This window comes from Panulirus ornatus, chromosome 12 (genome assembly GCF_036320965.1).
Source record: "Panulirus ornatus isolate Po-2019 chromosome 12, ASM3632096v1, whole genome shotgun sequence".
Lineage (NCBI taxonomy): Eukaryota > Metazoa > Arthropoda > Malacostraca > Decapoda > Palinuridae > Panulirus > Panulirus ornatus.
In genome coordinates this window covers 58881835-58908696 of record NC_092235.1, presented here as the reverse complement: position 1 = coordinate 58908696, position 26862 = coordinate 58881835, and the positions used below count along the sequence as shown (strand labels likewise).

At 41.2% G+C, this 26862-nt stretch overlaps 1 protein-coding gene across 1 annotated transcript in view; it reads left to right on the top strand.

Moving 5' to 3' along the window:
* The window catches only part of LOC139752264 (alpha-1-inhibitor 3-like), a 66560-nt gene extending 40244 nt beyond the window's left edge, over positions 1 to 26316 (top strand). The window contains exons 3-29 of the mRNA XM_071668295.1: positions 509 to 638; positions 1854 to 2053; positions 2564 to 2802; positions 3245 to 3361; positions 4005 to 4162; positions 4641 to 4737; positions 5921 to 6136; positions 9812 to 9955; positions 10235 to 10438; positions 10681 to 10860; positions 11457 to 11631; positions 11981 to 12160; positions 12905 to 12972; positions 14638 to 14701; positions 14942 to 15137; positions 16451 to 16679; positions 17004 to 17230; positions 17838 to 17920; positions 18528 to 18649; positions 19962 to 20112; positions 20672 to 20805; positions 21680 to 21784; positions 22032 to 22305; positions 23115 to 23266; positions 23493 to 23705; positions 23859 to 24260; positions 25415 to 26316. Of these exons, the coding sequence (XP_071524396.1) occupies positions 509 to 638; positions 1854 to 2053; positions 2564 to 2802; positions 3245 to 3361; positions 4005 to 4162; positions 4641 to 4737; positions 5921 to 6136; positions 9812 to 9955; positions 10235 to 10438; positions 10681 to 10860; positions 11457 to 11631; positions 11981 to 12160; positions 12905 to 12972; positions 14638 to 14701; positions 14942 to 15137; positions 16451 to 16679; positions 17004 to 17230; positions 17838 to 17920; positions 18528 to 18649; positions 19962 to 20112; positions 20672 to 20805; positions 21680 to 21784; positions 22032 to 22305; positions 23115 to 23266; positions 23493 to 23705; positions 23859 to 24260; positions 25415 to 25450 (4496 nt within the window). The 3' untranslated portion in view covers positions 25451 to 26316. The remainder of the gene's footprint in view (positions 1 to 508; positions 639 to 1853; positions 2054 to 2563; positions 2803 to 3244; positions 3362 to 4004; positions 4163 to 4640; positions 4738 to 5920; positions 6137 to 9811; positions 9956 to 10234; positions 10439 to 10680; positions 10861 to 11456; positions 11632 to 11980; positions 12161 to 12904; positions 12973 to 14637; positions 14702 to 14941; positions 15138 to 16450; positions 16680 to 17003; positions 17231 to 17837; positions 17921 to 18527; positions 18650 to 19961; positions 20113 to 20671; positions 20806 to 21679; positions 21785 to 22031; positions 22306 to 23114; positions 23267 to 23492; positions 23706 to 23858; positions 24261 to 25414) is intronic.
* The last annotated feature ends 546 nt before the right edge of the window (positions 26317 to 26862 follow it).

The following is a 26862-nucleotide window of genomic DNA, read 5'->3' as shown; positions in this document are numbered from 1 at the left end:
CATAGGTATACAGCAAAAATTCCAAAGACAGATAAGCTTGAGAAATAGAACGACGACGTATGTACAATCTTTGCACAACCTCAGCCAGTGAAGCTAAATTATATAATAAAATGTTCGTACTGTTCCAGGTATGGACATCTACGAATCTCTAATCTCTATAAACTTTTTCACTTGCTGGTCTCAAGGTCACAATACTTGGCGCTGAACGTCTTGATCTAGTAAGTAGAAACGTCAGTCAAATCGTATAATAAAAGTATAGACCCTTTAGAACGTCCATGACAAGCAAAAACAGTATCCTTAACAGAACGAACCCCACTACTAAGTTCCTTAAGTTTGGCATTCACAGTTTATAAAGTTTCCCCTCCACTCTTATGCTATCAAGTGGTACAGCATATAATCATGTTCCATACGGACGATCTATCTGCTACCATCACATAGGGATGAACTACGTAGAGAATGAATTCTCAAGAGTGATGTTTTGCACTCTCTGTCTCCATTGCACTTTCAGGAAATGAAGCAAAATGCCATGCTATCATGTGCTTGGACAACTCTCACCGTCGCTATTACCTGGTCACGGCCCTTGTTCCCAACCTTTACCTCGCCACTGTCACGAGATACACTGTCGCCACTCTCATGAAGTGTGCATGATGCATTTGGTGAACTGTGGGGGGAAAGAATACAGAAGACAAATCTATCGTTCTTGTAAATGATATTCCTTTGTATTCTATGCTAAGCAATATTCCTTATATCGAAGTAGAAAGATAGATATATAGACAGATAATAGATAAAGAGAGAGAGAGAGAGAGAGAGAGAGAGAGAGAGAGAGAGAGAGAGAGAGAGAGAGAGAGAGAGAGAGAGAGAGAGAGAGAGAGAGAGAGAGAGAGAGTGGAAGCAGCTATATTAAGATACATTATCACTTTCTTGTCATACCTTTGAATGCCATGGCGATAAGCTCACAAGTGACCCTGGTGTCCTCGATGAATAACTGACATGAAAAATAAATACACCCTCTGCCTCAAGGGCGCAGAATAAGGCCAGGGTTGGGAGGGCACTGGAGAGAAAGAGAAGCTACAAGGACAGTAACACAAGGAAAAGGTGGTGATGCCTTAAGAGGCTTTATGATCACAGTGAAATAGAATTTGTACGCATTGCTCGACATGTGTGCCAGATAACAAGACACAGAGCTATCTGAAGTAACGCATGTCATGTCAGTAACAGGGATGGATGAAATGTAGGGAAAGGAGGTTAAAAAGATTCACACCGAAAGAGAACTTCGTTGAAACTCTAAGTCTAAGGAGAACGTTAGAAAGATGTGGGGATGTATAAGAACACGAGTTTCAGGAGATTAGACCCTCCTCTTGTAAAAATCATCGAATGGTTTCTTAAGGACTGGAAAAGGGCGTGTGTCGATGATACTGGGAGAATAACATAAACACATCATTCATAACAGGAGCGGAATATTTGTGGTATTCGAATATAGAAAGGAGATGCAGAGCCGACATCTTGATACACTTTGTTACATATATTTTGCTACACTCAACTTAATATGTATGAACCTTGTTATATTGCAGTTTTACTTGTATTTCATTTTTCATATTCTCATTTTATCTGTTGTGTTTTATCTTTTATGTTTTATCTTTTATGTTTTATATTAGATATTTCATATTCTATACTTTATATTTTATGTTTATATACACTAAAGTTGAGAATGTGTATGAACCTTTTTAGTCTAGTTATTATTGTTGTCGATGATAAGACGAATGTTGGATCTAAAAGAGGACTGACTTCATGCAAGGCTTGACGTCAAGAATGATAAAGCAGCAAGGACTTGTATAAACGTCCTTATTCTCTACCCAACATCACAGAAGCTACGTTATCCTGACCCCACGGCAATGGACATCGAACACGCCAGCCCAAGTGTGCGTCTTCGTGACCGACCCGGCCGCTCCGAAGGGGTCTCTGACTTTATCGTTGACCACCAGGGACTGGCAGCGAATCGAGGGCGAGCAGAATGTGACTCTCATTTCCAACACCACCATCCAGATCCCAGCAGGTCAGTTGGCTCATCATCCATATTTCCTCAGGTTAGCTGACCCCCGCCTTTTTTTTTCTATGCTCCAGCAAAAGGAAGATGGCTTCACCATCCAGGTCAAAAAAGAGGTCAGAAGTGCTTATTATCCAGCCACCAACTGGTTACTTTACTCGCTTTCCAGATCCCCAGTGATACAAGCAATGCAATTAAATCCTTTTAAAGAAAAAAAGAACTTCTTTGCATCAGGTCCTCATTTATCTTTCTGCATGATATCGCTCATTATACACTTTTCATAGATCTTCAGTTCTGTTTCTTACGTATTCGGTGAGTTCAAAAAAAAAAAAAAAAAGTATACAGATATTAAGGCAGTCTACATCACGCTGGCTGATGTGTGATCTGCTACTTTGCTACTGCGCACCGAATGGACTCGCACTCACTCTCACGATGTGAGTTACGTTACATTTCTTTGGGGAAGGGGTTTGATACTGTACAGGAGAGATATTCATGATTTTCATTCCCATGTACTTTCAGGGAAGACCGAGTCGTGTCATTCAGTGCCGGTGCCAGAGCTAGATTATTACTCAGGTGATCTCCACATTTTCGGCACTGTGGGCGGGACCGAGATCACCCGCACTGAGGGAATTAATCTGAAGAGAAACACCGAGACCACCTTCCTCCAGACAGACAAGTACCTGTACCAGCCTGGCCAGAATGTGAAGTTCAGGATCCTCACTCTGGCCGGGGCAGACTTGCTCGTCTCGAATAAACCGGTAAGCAATGTGAGGCAGATGTCTGTCTGTCTGTGCTGGATACGAGAAGTCAAATCTGGAAGCGAACAATTGATGTAGAGCATGAGCTACTGATGCTGAAAGCCAAGGGAAATTGATTCATTTAGAGGAACACCTCATCTAAATTTTGTGATATAGTTAAGAAAAAGAAGAATAGTCTTTCAGTTGTAGATAATAGAAAAGAAACTTGTCACTTGATTTAGTATACAAATTCGAAGAAAAAAAAAACAGATCATTAGATCACATTGTGAAAATTTAAGTATTTGAGATGATTGGCCATTGTCATAAAAGTGGTTCATGTGTCTAGGCTGGTCCATATGTGTGAGGAATATCAGACTCTCATTTACTGCCGAATGTCTACCTGCTTTGTGGAGGCAGTGGTAAAGGAAAGATTATATTGACTAAACTCTGGTTCTCCTGACAGTACCCGGAGGTGTGGGTGACGACGCCCTCCCGCACCCGTATTGCCCAGTGGAAGAACGTAGACAACACCGCCGGTCTGGTCCACCTGGACTTCGACCTCGCCGACGAACCCGAGGAGGTGAGTAATGGATGAATGGAGGGAGGTTGGAGAAGAGGGAGTGAGAGGAAAGTAAAGAGTAGATGGGAGTACTTGGGAAAGAAAGAAAAGCGAAGACCCGTGAACGCACCATGCCTAAGCAATCTTTTTTTTTTCGTATCTTACTGTTGTCTATCTTATTTCTAATTCAAGTGGATGAATGAAGGTTGGAACAGTGAGAAGGAAGGAATAGAGAGAGAGAGAGAGAGAGAGAGAGAGAGAGAGAGAGAGAGAGAGAGAGAGAGAGAGAGAGAGAGAGAGAGAGAGAGAGAGAGAGAGAGAGAGAGTAAATGAAAGAGAATGAACGAGAGAAAAAAAAACAAGACAAGTAGATCATGAGGACGATAGGGAAAAAAATGATACCATAGAGGTTAAAAATGATAGAGAGATATGGGTAAAGGGAAAGGAGACCATCAAGAGATGAGAAAGAGTGAGCTAGTGAGAAACTGGAATGAGCGTAGGAAGGAGAAAGAAGCAGGAGGAGAAACAAACAGGCAATAACAGGAAGGGAGACAGTGCTATTCTTCACCTATACACTTAAAACAGCGCTTAAGCGCTTGCATAAGACTCATTTCCAATACCCAAGAATAACCTCATCTGACACATCCATTTATATCCTCTACAGGGAATATACTACGTATACGTCAAGACCCCGGATGGCAGTACCGAATCACGATCCTTCAAGGTGGAAGACTTCGTCTTGCCGCGCTTCGAGGTGACTGTCAAGCCGCCCAGCTACATCCAGGCCATTGATGAAGAGTTCACCTTCACTGTGTGTGCCAAGTACGTTGCCCGACTCAGGAGAAGCATGTAATGTCGGGATTATGATCATTGCCAAGTAGATGGAGTATATAATATTTCAAATATTTTGACACAGGAGCATTAGGAAGAAGTAGTTAGTAGGAACATGAGGTAAGAGCCTCTGCAAACACTGCTCTAGACTTGCCCTCTGCCAGTGGCCTATTGAGGTTGAGGCGCTAAAGGCTAAGAAGCAGCACTGGAGTTTACTGGTTATTATTGGAGACTCTATATTGCCGTGGCCACTCCCTTGAGGGAGTTCTTATTGGGAATAGACGTCAGAGATGTAGATGGATAGATAGATAGATAGATTGATTGATCTTTGCCAGTTTGTTTGATGCTGTTTGTGTCTGCGTGTTTGTGCGCATAGATATGCTCTTCTGTTCATATCTATGCTTGGGCATGTAAGTGGATGAGTGTGTAAAATGACTATTTCTGAAACTAATTTCGCAACATTTGACAGTTACACCTTCGGACAGCCGGTCAAGGGCAACTTGTCTCTGACTGTGGACAACGGCCAGAGAAAGAAATGCAGAGTTGAGGTCACCAGGAACGTTACTGTGAGTATCCATCATGACAATGATTGTACCTACTATACTACAAACCTCGTCATCCACTCACCAATACAATCCCTGCCAGCCAGCCAAATAATCGACAGCCAGTGATACTCTCTCATATGTTAGTCTGTTAGACGATGAACATTCCCTGTTTATTTAGATGAGTTGTATGGGGTCTGATAAATGTCATTTTACCTAAACCCCTATTTTCTTCTAAGAAATAGCTTTTTTTGAAGTCCAAAGTCTATAACATTTCCATGCAATTGTACTTTCTCAAGCTTTCTAATAATACATATTCCAGAGATATCAAAATCTCTAAACAACTGGGTGTACTTCAACCATTAAGTCTTTTTTTTTTCCAAAAGGAAAAGAATTTGATTTCCATAATCACAATGCCAAAGACGAAGCAAAGTACATGATGTCCACAATCACAACGCGAAAGATGATGCAAGTGCTCGCTCCCATGGCTGTGTATCAGTAATGTGACCAGTATTGTACGCCACAGGAATGTAGGGAGGGTTATGTGTTGTTTTGTTTCCTTCGCCAACCAGTACCTTAGGCACCTCCTTGCCTCATCCTTTTTACCTTGTGGAGGTGTGCTGTACTCTTCGCCGTATCATCGTTTCATAGTTTATGTTCTCCGTGACTCTGTCCTTCAAACTTAATGAAATGAAGAGCAAGAATCTCTCTCTGGTTCATAAGTAGGACACACTTATCTCTCTCCAGTCATAAACTTGACAGGGAATTAATGGAAAACATTACAGTGCATGTAACTGTGAATGATTTCTCAACCAGAATCAGACGCTTTATATTTTGTTTAACAAGATCAGGTGAGCCAGGAAATACATATAGTTATCCCCCCGCCCCCATTATTTAGTTCTATTGATAATATCTGTGCATGAAGACAGTAAAGTATGTGTATATAATTGATTAATTGTATAATCCTGCCTTATCTAGCTCTATCAAAGATATCTGAGGACAGTAAGGTGAGAGCAAGATAATGGATTAATTGTATAAATCCTGCCTTATCTAGCTCCATCAATAATATCTGTGCATGAAGACAGTAAACTAAGTGTAGATAATTGATTAATTGTATAATCCTGCCTCATCTAGCTCTCTTGATGATATCTGTACATGAGGACAGTAAGGTGAGAGTAGATGATTGACTAATGGCATCATCCTGCAGATCTTTGGTTGTGCGGACGTGAAGTTGACGGCAGCTGAGATGCAGGTCATCGACTGCAACGTGTACTCCCTCACAGCCAATGCCATCGTCGCCGAGGAGGGTACGGGCGTCGAACTGAAGGCTGATGGTCGAATCTCCATCACCCGCAACCCCATCACTTTCAAGACACTCTACGAAGACAGATTCATGAAGCCTAACCTGCCTTTTAGTCTGAAGGTTAGTTTCTTTTCAGTGGAGGATCTTAAGAAAGAATTCAGCAGACATTTTACTAGAAGAGCCGGAAGATGCAACAGACAAGCAATGACACCACATATATATATATATATATATAATCCCTGGGGATAGGGGAGAAAGAATACTTCCCACGTATTCCCTGCGTGTCGTAGAAGGCGACTAAAAGGGGAGGGAGCGGGTGGCTGGAAATCCTCCCCTCTCGTTTTTTTTTAATTTTCCAAAAGAAGGAACAGAGAAGGGGGCCAGGTGAGGATTTTCCCTCTAAGGCCCAGTCCTCTGTTCTTAATGCTACCTCGCAAATGCGGGAAATGGCGAATCGTATGAAAAAAAAAAAAGAAAAAAAAAAATATATATATATATATATATATATATATATATATATATATATATATATATATATATATATATATATATATATATATATATGAATTGGAGCGATGTGGTATACCGGGGTTGACGTGCTGTCAGTGGATTGAATCAAGGCATGTGAAGCGTCTGGGGTAAACCATGGAAAGCTGTGTAGGTATGTATATTTGCGTGTGTGGACGTATGTATATACATGTGTATGGGGGTGGGTTGGGCCATTTCTTTCGTCTGTTTCCTTGCGCTACCTCGCAAATGCGGGAGACAGCGACAAAGTACAATAAAAAAAAAATATATATAAATATATATATATATATATATATATATATATATATATATATATATATATATATATATATATATATATATATATATATATATATATAGATATATATATATATAAATGAGTGTGTTAGCGGTTTTGATGCACGAGACCGGGTTATAGTGATGGGTGATTTGAATGCAAAGGTGAGTAATGCGGCAGTTGAGGGAATAATTGGTATGCATGGGGTGTTCAGTGTTGTAAATGGAAATGGTGAAGAGCTTGTAGATTTATGTGCTGAAAAAGGACTGATGATTGGGAATACCTGGTTTAAAAAGCGAGATATACATAAGTATACTTATGTAAGTAGGAGAGATGGCCAGAGAGCGTTATTGGATTACGTGTTAATTGACAGGCGTGCGAAAGAGAGACTTTTGGATGTCAATGTGCTGAGAGGTGCAACTGGAGGGATGTCTGATCATTATCTTGTGGAGGCTAAGGTGAAGATTAGTATGGGTTTTCAGAAAAGAAGAGTGAATGTTGGGGTGAAGAAGGTGGTGAGAGTAAGTGAGCTTGGGAAGGAGACCTGTGTGAAGAAGTATCAGGAGAGACTGTGTACAGAATGGAAAAAGGTGAGAACAATGGAAGTAAGGGGAGTGGGAGAGGAATGGGATGTATTTAGGGAATCAGTGATGGATTGCGCAAAAGATGCTTGTGGCATGAGAAGAGTGGGAGGTGGGCTGTTTAGAAAGGGTAGTGAGTGGTGGGATGAAGAAGTAAGAGTATTAGTGAAAGAGAAGAGAGAGGCATTTGGACGATTTTTGCAGGGAAAAAATGCAATTGAGTGGGAGAAGTATAAAAGAAAGAGACAGGAGGTCAAGAGAAAGGTGCAAGAGGTGAAAAAAAGGGCAAATGAGAGTTGGGGTGAGAGACTATCAGTAAATTTTAGGGAGAATAAAAAGATGTTCTGGAAGGAGGTAAATAGGGTGCGTAAGACAAGGGAGCAAATCGGAACTTCAGTGAAGGGCGTAAATGGGGAGGTGATAACAAGTAGTGGTGATGTGAGAAGGAGATGGAATGAGTATTTTGAAGGTTTGTTGAATGTGTCTGATGACAGAGTAGCAGATATAGGGTGTTTGGGTCGAGGTGGTGTGCAAAGTGAGAGGGTTAGGGAAAATGATTTGGTAAACAGAGAAGAGGTAGTAAAAGCTTTGCGGAAGATGAAAGCCGGCAAGGCAGCAGGTTTGGATGGTATTGCAGTGGAATTTATTAAAAAAGGGGGTGACTGTATTGTTGACTGGTTGGTAAGGTTATTTAATGTATGTATGACTCATGGTGAGGTGCCTGAGGATTGGCGGAATGCGTGCATAGTGCCATTGTACAAAGGCAAAGGGGATAAGAGTGAGTGCTCAAATTACAGAGGTATAAGTTTGTTGAGTATTCCTGGTAAATTATATGGGAGGGTATTGATTGAAAGGGTGAAGGCATGTACAGAGCATCAGATTGGGGAAGAGCAGTGTGGTTTCAGAAGTGGTAGAGGATGTGTGGATCAGGTGTTTGCTTTGAAGAATGTATGTGAGAAATACTTAGAAAAGCAAATGGATTTGTATGTAGCATTTATGGATCTGGAGAAGGCATATGATAGAGTTGATAGAGATGCTCTGTGGAAGGTATTAAGAATATATGGTGTGGGAGGCAAGTTGTTAGAAGCAGTGAAAAGTTTTTATCGAGGATGTAAGGCATGTGTACGTGTAGGAAGAGAGGAAAGTGATTGGTTCTCAGTGAATGTAGGTTTGCGGCAGGGGTGTGTGATGTCTCCATGGTTGTTTAATTTGTTTATGGATGGGGTTGTTAGGGAGGTAAATGCAAGAGTCTTGGAAAGAGGGGCAAGTATGAAGTCTGTTGGGGATGAGAGAGCTTGGGAAGTGAGTCAGTTGTTGTTCGCTGATGATACAGCGCTGGTGGCGGATTCATGTGAGAAACTGCAGAAGCTGGTGACGGAGTTTGGTAAAGTGTGTGGAAGAAGAAAGTTAAGAGTAAATGTGAATAAGAGCAAGGTTATTAGGTACAGTAGGGTTGAGGGTCAAGTCAATTGGGAGGTGAGTTTGAATGGTGAAAAACTGGAGGAAGTGAAGTGTTTTAGATATCTGGGAGTGGATCTGTCAGCGGATGGAACCATGGAAGCGGAAGTGGATCATAGGGTGGGGGAGGGGGCGAAAATTTTGGGAGCCTTGAAAAATGTGTGGAAGTCGAGAACATTATCCCGGAAAGCAAAAATGGGTATGTTTGAAGGAATAGTAGTTCCAACAATGTTGTATGGTTGCGAGGCGTGGGCTATGGATAGAGTTGTGCGCAGGAGGATGGATGTGCTGGAAATGAGATGTTTGAGGACAATGTGTGGTGTGAGATGGTTTGATCGAGTAAGTAACGTAAGGGTAAGAGAGATGTGTGGAAATAAAAAGAGCGTGGTTGAGAGAGCAGAAGAGGGTGTTTTAAAATGGTTTGGGCACATGGAGAGAATGAGTGAGGAAAGATTGACCAAGAGGATATATGTGTCGGAGGTGGAGGGAACGAGGAGAAGAGGGAGACCAAATTGGAGGTGGAAAGATGGAGTGAAAAAGATTTTGTGTGATCGGGGCCTGAACATGCAGGAGGGTGAAAGGAGGGCAAGGAATAGAGTGAATTGGAGCGATGTGGTATACAGGGGTTGACGTGCTGTCAGTGGATTGAATCAAGGCATGTGAAGCGTCCGGGGTAAACCATGGAAAGCTGTGTAGGTATGTATATTTGTGTGTGTGGACGTGTGTATGTACATGTGTATGGGGGGGGTTGGGCCATTTCTTTCGTCTGTTTCCTTCCGCTACCTCGCAAACGCGGGAGACAGCGACAAAGTATAAAAAAATATATATATATATATATATATATATATATATATATATATATATATATATATACATTATTTCCATAAGAAACTGTGACCTTAACCACTACATGGCTTTCTTGGGTGTTTATGAGTACCTTGCTTTCTCCAGCTGAGAGCCCAGCTGCCAGATGGTTCTCCTGCAGCTAATGTCCCCATGGAAGTGTGTGCAGCTGGCCGGTGTAACAACATGACCACTCCCCCAGATGGCATCTTCACAGCAGTTCTTCCATCGTATAAGACTAACAGGGTTTTCGTAAGTATAACTACTCAAGACTTCATCATCACCTAACCTAAACTTCAGCAATGCTTTAAGATGATACGAGGGCGTGTGACAGTGTCATTCACCAGATAACATTTTATAGACATGTACGAACAAGATAAATCTGTATATCTTGGTGATACATCCTGACATATTCTTTACAACGTATGAGCAAAAAAGACTTTAAGGTAAAGACCCGTCATATGTAAATACGAATCAGACAAACGCTAATATTTTGTTATCTATGAAACCTTTACTTTTCTTGTCGCTCAGATGAAGACTCTGAACTGCCGAGCTAACTTGCAACACTCCCAGTACTCTAAGACCCTGGAACACTATTACTCCCCCTCCAACTCCTCCCTGCTGATCCAAGCCCCCGAAGGGAAGATTAAGTGTGTGGCGGGTAAATCACAGGAACACATCTTGCCTGTGCTCTTCTCTGCCACCAACCAAAAGTCGGCATTTGTGTCAGTCCAGGTAAGTTACTGTCTGTCTGTGTGTGTGTGTGTGTGTGTGTGTGTGTGTGTTGATTATCTATCTGTCTCTCTGTCCATATTTGTGTACGTTTGTCCCATAAACTGCTGTCGTTGCTATGACGTTCATCCATGAAAGATCACGTTAAATCCACGTAATTATTGCATGTTAGATGATGGTGGTAATACTCTCTGCCGAACCAGTTGAGGCCTTTGAAATATCCATCTTCGGAATTCTTCCTCCAGGTCATTTCCCGAGGGAAGGTCCAGCACACGAGCACGAAAGAGTATCAGTTCACCAGTGGTGAACTGCCGTTCAACGTCGACGAACTGGTGGAGCCACTACCTCCACCTCCTGAGAACACCGTGAGAGGAGTCTTGAACATCGCTGTAAACCTTCCTCCGAAAACATCCCCTAAAGCTAAGGTTTGTGAGCATATTGAGACCAGTCCTTCGTATGTAGGAGATGGTTAACGTAAGGTCAGTACTGTCCAGGCTATTTTCGGGAAAGATACGGGAAGGAAAACCATATTTCTAATGAGATGAAGAGCAAGCCAAACCAGTCCTGGTGCTCAGTGTGTAAGACGATTACATGAATCAGATTTACACTTTTGAGTCAGTGTAGTAGTATACTCACGGACGGTTGTTGCTTTACATACGTACATACATACATACATTCATACATTCATACATGCATACATACATACATACATACATACATACATACATACATAAGCTCTCTTGACCCAGGAATGGAATTTCTATGGAGTTTCCACACTACACAGGGAGCTGACCTCGTCCACTGTGAGTTTGTAAGTCGAAGAAATGTTATGATGTTGTACATACAAAAACAGGTCATACATATATATATATATATATATATATATATATATATATATATATATATATATATATATATATATATATATATATATATATATATATACATATATATATATCATACTTCCTGCTTCAGGAGTTGTTGAGATGCAGGTGTAATGAGGTTTTGTCATGTGTTGCAGGTGCTGGTGTGGTACACCCGTGAGGACGGGGAGGTGGTGTCAGACGTACGAGAGCTGGAGGTGGAGAAGTGTCTCAATAACGACGTCAGCCTCACCTGGTCGGTGGCTCAGGCTCAGCCAGGGGCACAGGCCTCGCTGGCACTCACGTCAGAGCCGAACTCCTTATGCAGTCTTGGTAAGTGCACGAAACAAGTTTATGATGCTTGAGAGCTTAAGTATGCTTAACTGAAGGGAAAACGCGTGTTATCACTTACTAATGCGAGTTAGAAAAGAAAATTTAATAATGGGAAAAAGCTGTCTATTACTTCACATATTGCTAGTGTTAGACGTCGTGTTACATATATATATATATATATATATATATATATATATATATATATATATATATATATATATATATATATATATATATATATATATATTGGTAAGACTCATCCGGCCCTTTTAGGACAAATTCCAGTGGAAAAGAGCCTCTCTCTATCTTTTTTTTTATATATATATATAGAGGCTTATCTTCTTCCCAGGTGTAGTGGACAGAAGCTCTGAACTCCTTTCCCAAGAACCGGATCCCATTACCCTGGACCAATTGTTTTCCTTCGTGAATGGCTTCAACATCCCCCGGTGGCTCAACTCGCAGATTGACACTCACCGATACTGCCAGGAGGAAAAGGAAAAAGCAGCTCTTCGCCAAGAAGCGTCGACAGGTTAGTTGATCCAGGTTCTCCTCACAGCTCAGCAGCCACGGTGATGTTTAAGATCACAAGCAAGAGAACAGGAACAGAATGAGTGAGGATGTGATCCACTTGGGATAAGAGCAGGGATAGATATGTGCTGAAACAATGTTCTATGTTTTGCATGGTTCGTTTGCATCAACTTTAGTTATTATAGTTACCACAATTTCACTTAATAAAAACGTGTGTGGGGGGGGTGGGGTGAGAGAGAGAGAGAATATGTGAGATTTGAGATGAGGTGAGCCTCTTTCGATAAACACATTTGATCCTCTGCAACTTCCTCCAGCAGACGTCTGGCATTCAGGCCTGATGTGTCTCGTTCCTTATATCCACGAAAACCACAGTTCCTGGCCGTACTCACCCACATAGACTGCCTCCCTCTGTACCCTTAAAGCACACAGCCTTTTCACTCTGAAAATGCAGCAGGGGAATGGAGACAGCATGGACCAGTTATGACCAGTCTCTTTCCCCTCTCATTCTCATCAAGGTGACACAAATAGATATTCTGATGTATCATTAATGCCAAAGACTTTTAGGTAAGCGAAGTTGAGTCGCGAACGAAATATTCTGGCAGACTGTGAGTGATTTGAGGATGAAATCTAAGGCTATATTTATTTCACAATTGACTGCAAACGAACGTGTGGTATTTAATGTGACCTGGATATAGAAACCTTCTTTTCTGCCTGTATTCTCACTGGTATCTGAATTCCCTTTCAGGTATAGTTCCCGTGGTAATTCGTAGCAATTACTACAGCGACTACGTGGATGCTCTCAAAATGTTTGATGTAAGTCAACCCCTAAATTTCTTCTTATATAGCTTATATGAAAACCCTAGGATAAAGCTTAGTAGATAAGAAAAGATATAGCAATATTCGCCATTTCTCGCGTTAACGAGAAAAGATGACTAAGACTTAAGGGAAAAATGTCTCAGTTGGCCCCTCCTCTGTTCCTTCTTTTGGAAAAGTAAAACTGTAAGGGAGGATTTCCAACTGCCCGCGCTCCTGACCCTTTTAGTCGCCTTTTGAGATACGTAGGGACCTGTTACAACACTTTCTAATTAACTCTAACCGAATATGTGGCTTAATCATATATCTGAATAGTATGGTCGTAATGAACAGGGCCTCAGTATCAAATCCTTTATTCTTATGTGTGGATGGCATTTCCGTATTTACTGCATAAAGCAGAGACGATCTATATCAACTAAGGCTGCGCCGTTGACTAGATGCAGCGATAGTGCTGAATCCATCTTGCCGTCAACGGTGCACCTAGCTCCCAAGATATTACCATTCCTGGCTATAACTTATTTATAGTCCTTGTGGCATCATCAATCATCAACAACAACAAATATGTTGATTTCATTCATCCTCATCCCGAACTCAGCACAATTGTTTGGCAATACACCAAGTTTCCTCAAGAGCACATTTCACGTTGCCAGGGTAACGGTATCATCCATAGACCAAAAACAAAAGAAGTCTGGGATCCTCTGAGAGAGTTATCCATGGGTGTCGATTTCCTCAACATCTTTATCAGTTGATCCATGTACATCACAGATGACAACGCAGAAGCTGGGAGCTCTCTGACGTACCCTCTTGTGGATGCTTAGATAAGCGCTGATCTAAGGATATTCTTTTCTACACTTAACGCGTAATGTTAATTGCTGAAAATCACTTTCCTACCGTAGACTAATAACTGACATTTCTTAGGTGTCTCATAAGCTTTTCCCGAAGGATCTCATCGTAAGCTTTCCTCAGACTCAACAGGAAACACATTTACCCTCTTTTCCTCTTGAACTTGGCACTAAACAATGACCAACCTCGGCCACCTCATAAGTTCAGCACAGCCTCTGTGTCCTGTACCCCCAGATTTTAGCATTGACCAAGATCACACCACAGTTTCAGTCTGTTCGACAACAGTGCGTGATAAGTTTTGACTGATGGATCCATGATGTTTTTTCCTTTATATTCACCATATTCCCATTCATCATCTGACTATCGCTACCTGTTTTCTACGACGCCATAACACCTCGTAGCAGTGACCCATAAAGACCATGTTAAACGTATTCAAGAGATACACAGACTACAATATAGATAACTTGGCCAACAAATTAAGCCATATTTCGGTAAAACTCTTATTCTTGTTGATATTCTTAACCACATCCTTCACTTCCTCATATGTAGAGGAGTTAACCAGCCCAGGTATCTCCGGGCCACACTCTATATCAACCACTTTCCACACTCCATACTGACTATTTCCAACATACAGTTGAGTTACGTTCGCGTTTGTAATTCTTCCTCTCCAGTTTGTACAAATTCTCCAAAAGCAGCATTAGAACTACAGCCCCTTTGCGTGGGAGGTGGGTATATTCAGCCACTCGGCTATTATCAATCTTTTACACCATAACAAGTTGTAGCAAGTGACTCATCCAATCTTTCTTTTTTTTTCGTTCCCAGGATTCTGGCATGTATATCTTCACCGACCTGACCGTGGAGACAAGACCTTGTGAAGAGGAACCAGGTATGAACATGTGTGTGTGTGTGTGTGTGTGTGTGTGTGTGTGTGTGTGTGTGTGGGTCTGTGTGTGTGTGTGTGTTTGTGTGCGTGTGTGCATTTGCAATTTGTTTAATGCTGGCATATGCAAAACTAGACTTGCGTACGTGTTTGCCCATATGTGTAAAGTATTTCTTATTTCTATAATGTTTGCCGTCATGTCTGCAATGGAAAAAAGAATTGTGAATATCCACCTTATCCTTTCAGAGCGTTACTTTCAAGTGTTTGCCGTTAGTGGTGGTTTTGCCGGCGCGGGTGGGGGTGCAGCGCCGCCTTCACCTGACATCCAGTCTTCTTTCGTCGATGACTTAGATGAAAACCAGAGGGAAGGTAGCGCCGAGCAAGTGGACGCGCCTAGGACCAACTTCCCTGAGACCTGGCTCTGGGACCTCGTCGTTTTACCGTAAGACTCGATGGGTACTTCTTGATATACTTGCTTCGCCGTTTTCCGCGTCGGCGAGGTAGCGCCTGGAACAGGAGAAGAAAAAGACCTCATTCCTCACATCCATTCTCTCTACGAATAAAGTGCATGTGAACGCGCACCTTCATAGAACATACATACCTCCCACAGCCAGGATCGAACCCAGGACCCCTGTGCCACAGGGGTCCTGGGTTCGATCCTGGCTGTGGGAGGCTTGTATGATATATATATATATATATATATATATATATATATATATATATATATATATATATATATATATATATATATATATATATATATATATATATATATGTGTGTATGCATGCGTTGAAATATATTGGTATTGATATGTGCGTGCTGGGCGTTTATGTTTATACATGCGCGTGTGGGTGAGTTGAGCCATTCTTTCGTCTGTTTCCTTGAGCTACCTCGCTAACGCGGAAGACAGTGACTTGGTATGATATATATATATATATATATATATATATATATATATATATATATATATATATATATATATATATATATATATATATATATATATATATATATATATATATTAACTCATAGTCTCTTTTTGTATTTTACTGTAAGATTCATAGGCGTTCAAATACTGAGCAGAGTGTTTGATATCTTTCACACATTTTTAGTTTCCACACACATATATTCCAAGGCCTTCATTCCCACACGCAGGACACATGCATAAACTTGTTTCAAAAGTAATTCGATCTCGGCAGAGCTCCATGGCGTCTCTCATCTAACCGCTACAAACTCACTGAATAATCAAACCTAAGTGAAGAATGTTGTGTGTTGTTTCGGAAGCGTAAACCATCCTACCTTCTTTCTTGCAAGTTTCGCCACGTCCAAAACCTAGCAGTAGCTTCATGAGCTAACCTGTTCAGCTATCTGTGTTCGTAGAAATTCGTGGCCTGATATTAAGGTATCCCTGAAGTTTCCGACTCCTTTCGTTACAGAGAAATAACAAAACTTCTTGACATGTATCCTATAGCACTGAACTCCAGTTTTCTAGACATTATTTACGTTACACTATTTTTGAAGTCTGTACATAAACACATCCCTGAAGTACTTTTGAATTTATATAGCGGTACATTATGATAAAAACACTCATTGACATATATTTTTCTTTACTTTTCAGTAAATCATTTGTGCTGTCGTTTAGCTTAATACTATTGACCTCTTGCTCATCAGAATATTCCTCCTCAACTTGGTTATTAAGAATGTCCTGAGTAACCGGTCAAGCCTCCACTAATGGTGATATATATTATGAACAGATCCTCTGGTGTAAGCAACCAGGAGCTGACCCTGCCGGACACCATTACCCAGTGGGTGGGTAAAGCTGTGTGTTCCCATCCAGAGAAGGGTGTAGGATTGTCCGACAGGGAGACCATCATTACCTTCACTCCCTTCTTCGTCGACCTGACCCTCCCTCCCACAGTCAAGCGGGGCGAGATTCTCCCTGTCAAGATGTCTGTCTTCAACTACCTCGGCCAGTCGATACCTGTAAGTCGCAACTAATTCCTGTATAACTTTCAAAACAGCCAATAACCGAGCTCCAAGCCCTCTACACTGCAACGTATGATGTAGACAGCTATTTGATGTCCACAATGATTATGAATATATTATTTCAACACATCTAAATTACACCAGTTCTTCTACGAGAAGTACAGTTATGTGTTTAAGACAACTAACTGACTGAAGGGGATGTACTGATATCCTGTGTCCGATTTAAGCTTATCTCTCGCTTGTCTTATAACCTATATTAGAAAGACTCATCCCTATGTTCTTTTGAAATGTTCATGTTTTCTTCTATCTGTCGTCCTCAAGGTGACTGTGACGGTCGAGGAAAGTTCTGAATATGAGATCCTGGAAGACGCAGCCTACCAGGGCACCCGTGGAAAGCGCAGTGCCTGTGTACCAGCAAATGACAAGGTCGTCCAGACAGTGAGGATCAAGCCTTCAGTGATTGGGGACGTCAACCTCACAGTGTCTGCCTTCGTGGACCACCAGTTTCCAGAAGCATGCGGCTCTGGAGACACATCCATCAGCAGAAGGTCTGTCACAAACAGTGACTTTTGTGTTCCCAGTCTTTATACATAATGCGATTCCCCCTCACAGAGAATAATAACGTTACAGCTTAATTACGACAGCAGACAATTGATGTTGTACATTAGTGAATCTTTTTTTAATCATTCAAGTCATGATAGAGGAAAAACTGAAGAACAAAACTCCTTGTTATCAAAGTTTGAAATGTATACCAGTAGAATGATTATCACCAGTATCAAAAAAGCCTAACTGAGGCAAGCCAGGTTCCTAAGGATGTAAGATATTCTATCCAATTAACATTCAAAATCAATTTTACGTTTGTTCTTGTGTTTTTTCTTTTTTTCTGTTTAGACGACAGATGGCGTTAGACAAAAACATGCAGTTTCACAAGCATGATTATTTCCCATGAACTTGCTTTATCATCTCTCGTAGTTCACACGTTCAGTAATATTCATAATCATGAAAAGTAAAATACGAGGTGAAGTTTTCCTCTTATAGTGATCATCCCTTGTATAGGAGCCTGGTCCACGCTGCTACACCTCTGGCTTCTTCTGTAGCATATATTTTTTTTGATACAGGCGATGGGTTTTACTCATTGCTTTCTCATCCCTCCAGAGATGCCCTGATCAAACCCATCAAGGTTGAAGCTGAGGGCTTCCTAAGAGAGAAGACCTGGACCAAGTACATCTGCACCAAAGGTGAGACTTTATCAAGGATGTCGTTACTCTTAAAGTGGTTTTCGCTCCTAACCTTCCACTTAGAAATCTCAAGCACCATCACCTCCAAGAAATTAGGTCGTTAGATAAGTCACTAACCACCTCAGTTGTTAAGGAATCAACCCATTGCTATGACTGGGGGGGGGGAGGTGTCTCTAACTACTGAAAACCCAACATTTCCAGACTCAGAACGAGGCCCAATTACCTTGACACTCGTTAGGTTTAACAGGGGGTTATAGGTAAAGTTTACACCTTCCTTTCTCTTCCGCTAACGCAGCCTTCTTTTTACCTCATCAAGACTAAGATGTTCACCTCGCACTCCAAGGCAGGGAATGGGGCAACTGCATGTGTGTATACGTTGGCATTCAGGCCTCCATCTCTCTTACCAACTGGTAGGTGCGTCCGGTGACCCTAAACATTTTAGATAGGAATTCACGTGTGTTCCTACCCATAGTAATTGGTCAGGATAAGAAAGTTACGTAACAAATGCAGCTCGAATATAAGGTTAAGATTACGGGGTTTCACATCCTCTTCGATAACATTATATCCAAGAAGTGAATGGGTAAACCTTTTCCTCTTCTTCCTACAGATTTTGAGACCGGTGATGATACTCTGGAATCGTGGGAGCTGGCGACGCCTTCGGGAATAGTGGAGGGATCGGAACGTTCATGGGTGACAGCCGTGGGAGATCTTCTGGCTCTCTCCCTCGAGGTATGATGATCTCTTTCTACTACCAGCCCCCATTCACTCTTTCGAGACATAACACATACACACACACACACACACACATACACCTAGACCTCTATGACAGATCAAGGAAATGGATGTGTTATCACAAATACCGCTCAGAAGGCAAGACTTCAAAAGCGCAGATCCTTCAGTATTCGATTAATAGGAGTGCGGGATGGAGGCTACGAGTCTTGCATGGCCCCGTATACCATAGCCCTGATTTAGGAGGGACCTGGGGAATTAATGTATGATATACTCCCAAATTATACCCTTGGGGCTAACTCCCTTAATTTAAGGAATTTTTATTTTTTTGCATGGTTATATATACCGCCTCATCCTTCTACTTTACCCTGGCCTACCCTACCTTTCACTGGCCCATCCTACCTTTCCCTGGCCCAATCTACCTTTCCCTGGCCCATCCTACCTTTCCCTGGCCCACCTTTCTCTATCTCCCCCCTCTCTTCTCCCACTTCTTTCGTCTTTCTGTTGTTGTTTTTCTTTTCTCTTTCTCCTCCTATTTTCTCCTTTCATTTCTGTTGTATAACCACTTTCTACACGTTAAGTTTCCAAGTGCACTTTCGTGTAATAATCACATCATCAGGGGAGACACAAGAGAGAAATATAACAGTCAGTTGATATACATCGAGAAGACGAAGCTAGGAGGCCATTTAGTAAACATGCGATTATGTGGACAAAAAGGTGAATAGTCTACGAATTTTATCAACAATAAAGTTATCCAATTTGAATAGACCTTAACTAATATCATTGTATGGACTGGAGTAATGCCATCTCAGTTATTAAATAATTCCAGTACCACGAGAAATATTATTGAATCTTCTATTATCAAATACACAAAGAATTATAGCCTTGATATCAGTGAAGGTCTATGCAAATTGGAAAATTTTATCGTTGATAAAAATTGTAAACAATTCACTTTCTTGTCCACATAATAAGTTTATGATACGATCGTTATCTGTCTTGAACAATCACATGTTTATCAAATGGCGTACTAGCTACTTCTCTTCGTTGTATATCAACTAACTGTTATTTTTTCTCTTTTGTCTCCCCTAATGATGTGATTATTACACGAAAGTGCACTTGGGAACTTATCGTGTTTCATTTTCCCCGTGGACTCATAGGAATATATATACTTATATATATATATATATATATATATATATATATATATATATATATATATATATATATATATATATATATACATGAGTGGGTGTGTGTGTGTGTGTGTGTGTTACCTGGCTTCAGAGAGTTTAATCGACTGTCATTTCCCCAGAATCTTGGGCACCTGATCCGTATGCCGTACGGGTGTGGAGAGCAGAACATGGTTAACTTCGCCCCCAACATCTTCATCATGCAGTACCTGAAAGCCTCCAACCAGACCACCCCAGAGAGTACCAAGAAGCTCCTCAACTTCATGAAAACAGGTAATGAGGACCTTGATGACATCAAACAAGATATGTAGAGAGAGAGAGAGAGAGAGAGAGAGAGAGAGAGAGAGAGAGAGAGAGAGAGAGAGAGAGAGAGAGAGAGAGAGAGAGAGAAACAGACAGACAGACAGACAAACAGACAGACAGAGACAGACAGACAGACAGACAGACAAACAGACAGACAGAGACAGACAGACAGACAGACAGAGACAGACAGACAGACAGCATGCGTCTTGCACATACATGTGAACAAGATTCAGACCATTTCACTATAATCACCTATTCTGAGAGAGATGCGTGTCCATTTCCCTGCACTTTGTAGACGGCTGGATAGCCATAATGCACTGTGTTTATTACAGCAGCATTATGAAGAACAGAGTGTCAGTGTTATATACGTGAGACAGTTACTAGTATGTGCAGTGATTAGGTCGAGAAGATGCTCTGTCTCTTTTCACCGATAACGAATGGTATTACAAGCAGGGATATCATTCATCGTCAGTGGTAGCATTGGCACAGCGTCCCTAACATGAATTAACGTGATATCCTTTTTTCCCAGGCTACCAGCGGGAGCTTCTGTATCGTCGCGACAACGGTTCCTACAGCGCCTTCGGGAACGCTGATGACTCCGGCTCCACCTGGTTAACAGCCTTCGTGCTCAAGTCCTTCGCCCAAGCACGGGATTATATCCTGGTGAGCAGAGATGCTGTTGCTACGTTTAGTAACCTTAATCTGGAGTCGTGAGTGACAGATGGGGAGAGAAGTGGAACAGGTAAAGAGAGGTAGTAGGTAGACCGATAGTTGGAGAGGCGGGAAAGGTATTAGAGAGATCTTTAGATAGATTTATAAATAGTTATTTATACAGTTGTCAGCTTAGGCACTGCACCATGTTTGTAGTTATGTGATGGATGGATAAAAAGACTAAAAGAAAGGAAATGAGCGTTAGACAGAGTGAAGAATATTCGGGCATATATATATATATATATATATATATATATATATATATATATATATATATATATATATATATATATATATATATATATATATATATATATATATATATATATATATATATATATATATATATATATATATATATATATATATATATATATAATACACACACACACACAAGGTGAAATACATGTGTAGATAATTGCAAAAACATCCAGAGAAACTGACAGACTTGTAAATTCCTAGTTGAGAAATGTCCTCAATATCTTTTCATCAGACCATTCTGAAGACCATCCATTATTGCTCTACAAGGAAGCAGTTCATTAATCACTGGAATAGAATCATTAAACATGTCTTGTTGACACAGTACTGGGATTTCCTGCACATTTAGATAGCCAAGCATTTTTTTCTGTGGCGCTGCATATCCCTGCAGTGCAACAACATCAGCTAAATGATACCTATCAGCAGACGTCATTAGATCACACTAGGAGGACAGACAGAAAGCCAGGAAATGCATCTGACTTACACCACAGATCAACATTTACCTACGAACGTTCAAAGTCAGAAACCCCTTAAAGAACTGGCATTACTTGACGTCTGAACATTTCAGATTGATGAGGAAGGACTGAACGTGACTGGCAACTGGCTGAAGTCACATCAACAGAAGGACGGATGTTTCCCATCTGTCGGCAAACTCCTGCACAAGGGATTGAAGGTAAGCTTCTTTAAAAAAAAATAATCTTCATTACTCTAAAATCTCTAAGGATTCGAATATCAAAAGAGCTTGAGATTACATACGATATGACGAACGTAAGTCAACCAATTCCCCGTGTTAGCATATCTATACACCTTAAAAATTTCCTGCTGCACGTTCTAGGAGATCAGATTTCTCAACTCAGTGAAAGATTATCCACAAAAGCACGATTAAGAACTAAGTAAACATACAAAACTCTCCAACTCAGGGAGGTATAGCTGGCAGCGACTCTCTCGTGCCCCTGACGTCCTACGTGATGATCTCCCTCCTGGAGGCTGGAGAGGCCCCTACTAGCAGCAATGTGTCAGCGGCTGCCAAGTGTCTGAAGGCAGACACTTCCCAGGACCCCTACACGCTGGCATTGAAGGCTTACGCTCTGTCCCTGGGTCGTCTGCCTGAGGGCGAGACAGTACTCCAACAGCTCCTCGACCAAGCCATTGTGGCCAAGAACTCGACCTACTGGGAACTGCCAAAGGGACCAGGTATGTTGCCTTGGATTCCAATAATGCCATGTGATGGGACTATAATCAGTTTCGTCCTAAGGTAATGTGACTTGCATCTGGCTGCTGCTTCTTGCAGTTTCTGAATGGAGACCAGCACATGAGGATAGACTTTTATAGTACCTACTTTCCTCCAACACTCATGAGGAGATCCGACTAATTTCTTTAATGTCTATATATATATATATATATATATATATATATATATATATATATATATATATATATATATATATATATATATATATATATATATATATATATATATATATATATATATATCATCCCTAGGTATAGGGGAGAAAGAATACTTCCCACGTATTCCCTGCGTGTCGTAGAAGGCGACTAAAAGGGAGGGAGGGGGGGGGGGGGCTGGAAATCCTCCCCTCTCGTTTCTTTTTCTAATTTTCCAAAAGAAGGAACAGAGAAGGGGGCCAGGTGAAGATATTCCCTCAAAGGCTCAGTCCTCTGTTCTTAATGCTACCTCGCTAATGCGGGAAATGGCGAATATGTATGAAAAAAATATGTATATATCTATCTATCTATCTACCTATCAGTATATATATATATATATATATATATATATATATATATATATATATATATATATATATATATATATATATATATATATATATATATATATATATTAGGAAAATATCTGCATTATGAGTCTGTTAAGAGCATAAATTCATCAAATTTTCCTTGAAAGAAGGTTGGTTTTTAGCAATGCAAACAGTAAGCACGAATATTTCTATGTTGTGAACTTTAACACTTTTTTTTTTTGATAGGAAAGAGTAAATCTGTGGCAGTAGAGACAGCTGGTTATGCCATCTTGGCCATGATGGCTCAGGATCCCAAGAAGTACGAGCAGCAGGCGAGGAAGGTGGTGAAATGGATTACCGTGCAAAGGAACGGTCAAGGAGGATTTCATTCTACACAGGTATGACCGTCAGAGTAAATTGGTGGTGGAATATGAATAAAACACAAATTCTTGGACTGGATGAATTATTCTTTAACTGCATCTAGCAAATAACGAAAAGCAGAGAGAGAAATTCTCCGATTGTTTTTCTTTTCCTTTAACATCATATTTATTCTGGTAACTCCTTAACTAGACAGTGACATGTTTCATCGTCTCTATATCTCTTTTTCTCCTTCCTCACCTCCAGGACACAGTGGTGGCCCTCCAGGCTATGGCTGTCTATGAGTCCCACTTGTACCAGGGCCCTTTGAATGTGGTGGCAACAGTGACAGCCACTGGGCTGACCCACCCATTCACTGTCACAGACGACAACAAACTCCTGCAGCAGTTGGTAACACTTCCTACACTCCCCACCAGCGTCTCTATCAACATGGAAGGTCAAGGATGTGCTGTTCTCCAGGTAAATTTAATAATAAAAAAGAAGAGATTACTAGTATACTCAAAATCAAGACCCGAGAGGTGCTCTTACTATATGTATATATTCTTAGGAAAAGCAACTGCTTCTGAGGTCTCCAGCGTCATAAAGTTATTTAATACCTTCACGTCTTTCCAGGCCGTTCTTCGGTACAACATTCCTGAGGCTGAGCCAAATGATGCCTTTTATCTGACGGTGAACACCAACACAGCCCCTGATAGCAGGTGCGTCACCAAACGCATCACAGCCTGCGCTGCCTATCGCCTCCCTGATGGCAAGTCCAACATGGCCATCATCCAGGTTGATCTGATCTCCGGCTACATCCCCGAGAAAGAGGATCTGAAGAAACTTGTGAAAGAAGACCCGAACATAAAGCGCTACGAGGTAGATGGCAGCTTGGTCTCCTTCTACATCGAGGAATTGACTGAGGAGGACACCTGTGTAAACTTCCGCGTGATACGAGAGGTGGACGTGGAAGATGTCAAGGCCGGCACTGTCACCGTCTCTGATTACTACCAGCCAGAATTCTCCGTCTCGCAGGTGAGGCGGCTTTATGCCATCCTTAGCTCTAAGTCAGGGTAAGCCTTTAGGGAATCGTAGCTTAAAGGGAATCATTGTTTAAAGGAAATCCTGGTTAAAGTTGGGTATTATATGAGTCCCTTGATCAAGGTAAAACACTAAGAGGACAAACCTCTGTGAATGAGCCCCAAGATATAGCTTCCCTTGCTGTTTAAGAAACTTATTTGAACACCTCTTTCACCATATACATGAACAGGACATGACGATAATAATCTTTATTATACTGATGACACAAACACGACTGACGGTCCTCCGAAACTCTTACTAGCAGGATTAAGTTATTCTTTCCCTTCCATGGCTCAAAAAACAATTTTAGTTGGTCTTAGCCTTAGAATCGACCTTAAATCATCCCAGATTTATATAGATTAGGATAAGAAAAAACAGGATAGTATAGGCTTTGTGAGGCTCCTGAATAAAAGCCTGATTGAACCACAAAGCATGATGAAATTTATGAACTTCATCACTGAAAACACAAAAGTGGATATTTGATGATGGGAGGACCAATGATATACATGACAAATTCAATTAGAATATTGGAGTTATCACATACAAAGATTATCACTAAAAGAGATAAACACAAGACAGAAATTTGACCCAAAAAAGACTTGTACTTACATGGCTGATTAAAATATCATATTTTAATTCTTTTATCATCTCCTGAGTTAAAAAGAAAAAAGAATGTAGATTATGAATATGTTTTGTCAGATAATGATCATGATGTCAGCGGCACAATTGTTCTTGACTCCCTTAAGTAGCTTAATTTCCAGTCTAAACAAATTTGATGTACACCTTGTAGAGTCTCGCATCACATGACTATACTTTGCATTGTGAGGGCTTTAGGTATGAAACATGGTTCTCTCTACAACAATTGCTTGGCCATTTCCATAAGGTGAGGACGTATGATGTGATTCTTCGTTAGTTATTATCCCCAACACTGCTGGTGAGGGGAAAAAAAGAATAGGTATCTTTTTCAGTCGTGAGATGACCCAGTGAGAAGGTAGGGAGATTCAAACAGTTCCTTTACTCAATAACACAGCAACACATCCATTGCTTATGGAATCAGTGTTGACACAGAAGGCATGATATTAATGGATGTTGATCTTCTCTTCTTACAGAGGTACACGCTGCCATCCCCAACTGAATGCCGCTAAACAGTCCAGTTCTGGAACCAGTGATGCTGACGATAGATGCAACGAGCTAATGCTGAGAGTGGGAGAGGAGGAGGAGTAGTAGTCGTCACTGGTTAACGCTGGGAGTCACTAACTGAAGCTGTTACGGCCAACGAACGGGCGCTGGGAGTCACTACTTGATACCGGGGCATTAGCTGAACACCAGTCACTAGATGATACTGGGATCAACCTGTTGATATGAGAGTCACTGATGATGGCTGTTTGCAGTCTGTGTCATCAATTCCTACCAGGTTAAATAGACATCGCCTGCGCAGAACGCATTTTTGTTTACTAACCTCAACAAGGCCCAATGTGCTTTCACTCTCAAGTTTCCTCCTGCTCTTTGCGCATTGCTACGTGTGGAAACCGCCACCTTCAGCATTGTCCTTCATCAAAATGTCGTAATACTTTGAGAAGTGTGATGGTGTTTAGCTTCTTCGATGGAGTCGGCGTCGGGGACATCATTTTCTACAATACCGCTAGTGCCTTTGACAGCTTGATCGCGTGTCTTTTATTATATTGTCTCTCTCTCTCTCTCTCTCTCTCTCTCTCTCTCTCTCTCTCTCTCTCTCTCTCTCTCTCTCTCTCTCTCTCTCTCTCTCTCTCTCTCATTCATTTGTATCATTTTATCAAGGGAAGCGTAGTTACCACTGTGGGTATAGTTCAACCAGTAGTTAGAATACTGAAAAGATGTGTTCAAGTATCCAATAAGATGTATGAAAGACATTACTCCACCAATCTATGTGTTGAGAGCACTCACTTAGACGATGTTATTAATGCAAATGTTATCTTGATGCTATGGACGCATCCTTAGTAAGGACGTAATGATTAAAATATATTTGGTTTTATTATTCACTTTTCATGTCCTTCTATGATGTGGTGACAAAAAAGAAAGACTATGTTCATAAAAGATAAAGTCGCCGGAAAGATAAGGGATTTCAGAATGTCGCATCCATGGGCGTCTCCTTCCAACTCAGTGTCGGACGAGTTTCCAGCAAGTGAGTGGCCATAGTGCTGGCCAGGATCCGGAAAAATCCCCTAATCCAAGGTCAGAAGCCAGGGAATCCCCAAATCTTGGGCCAGGATCCAAGGAATTCCCAAATTTTGAGCTAGGACACGGAGAATTCCCAATCTTGAGCCAGGATCCGAGAGATCCCTAAATTTTAGACCAAGATCCGGTTAATTCCCAAATCATGAGCCAGGACCCATTGAATTCCCATATCTTAGGGCGAGGATCGGGGAAATCCCCAAATCTTAAGCCATGACCAGGAGAAATCCTCAAATCTTGAACGAAAACACAAGGAATTCCCAAATATTGGACCAAGACCAGAAGAATTTCCAAATTTTTGGGCCATAACTCGGGATATCCCTATATACTGGGCCAGGAACTGGGA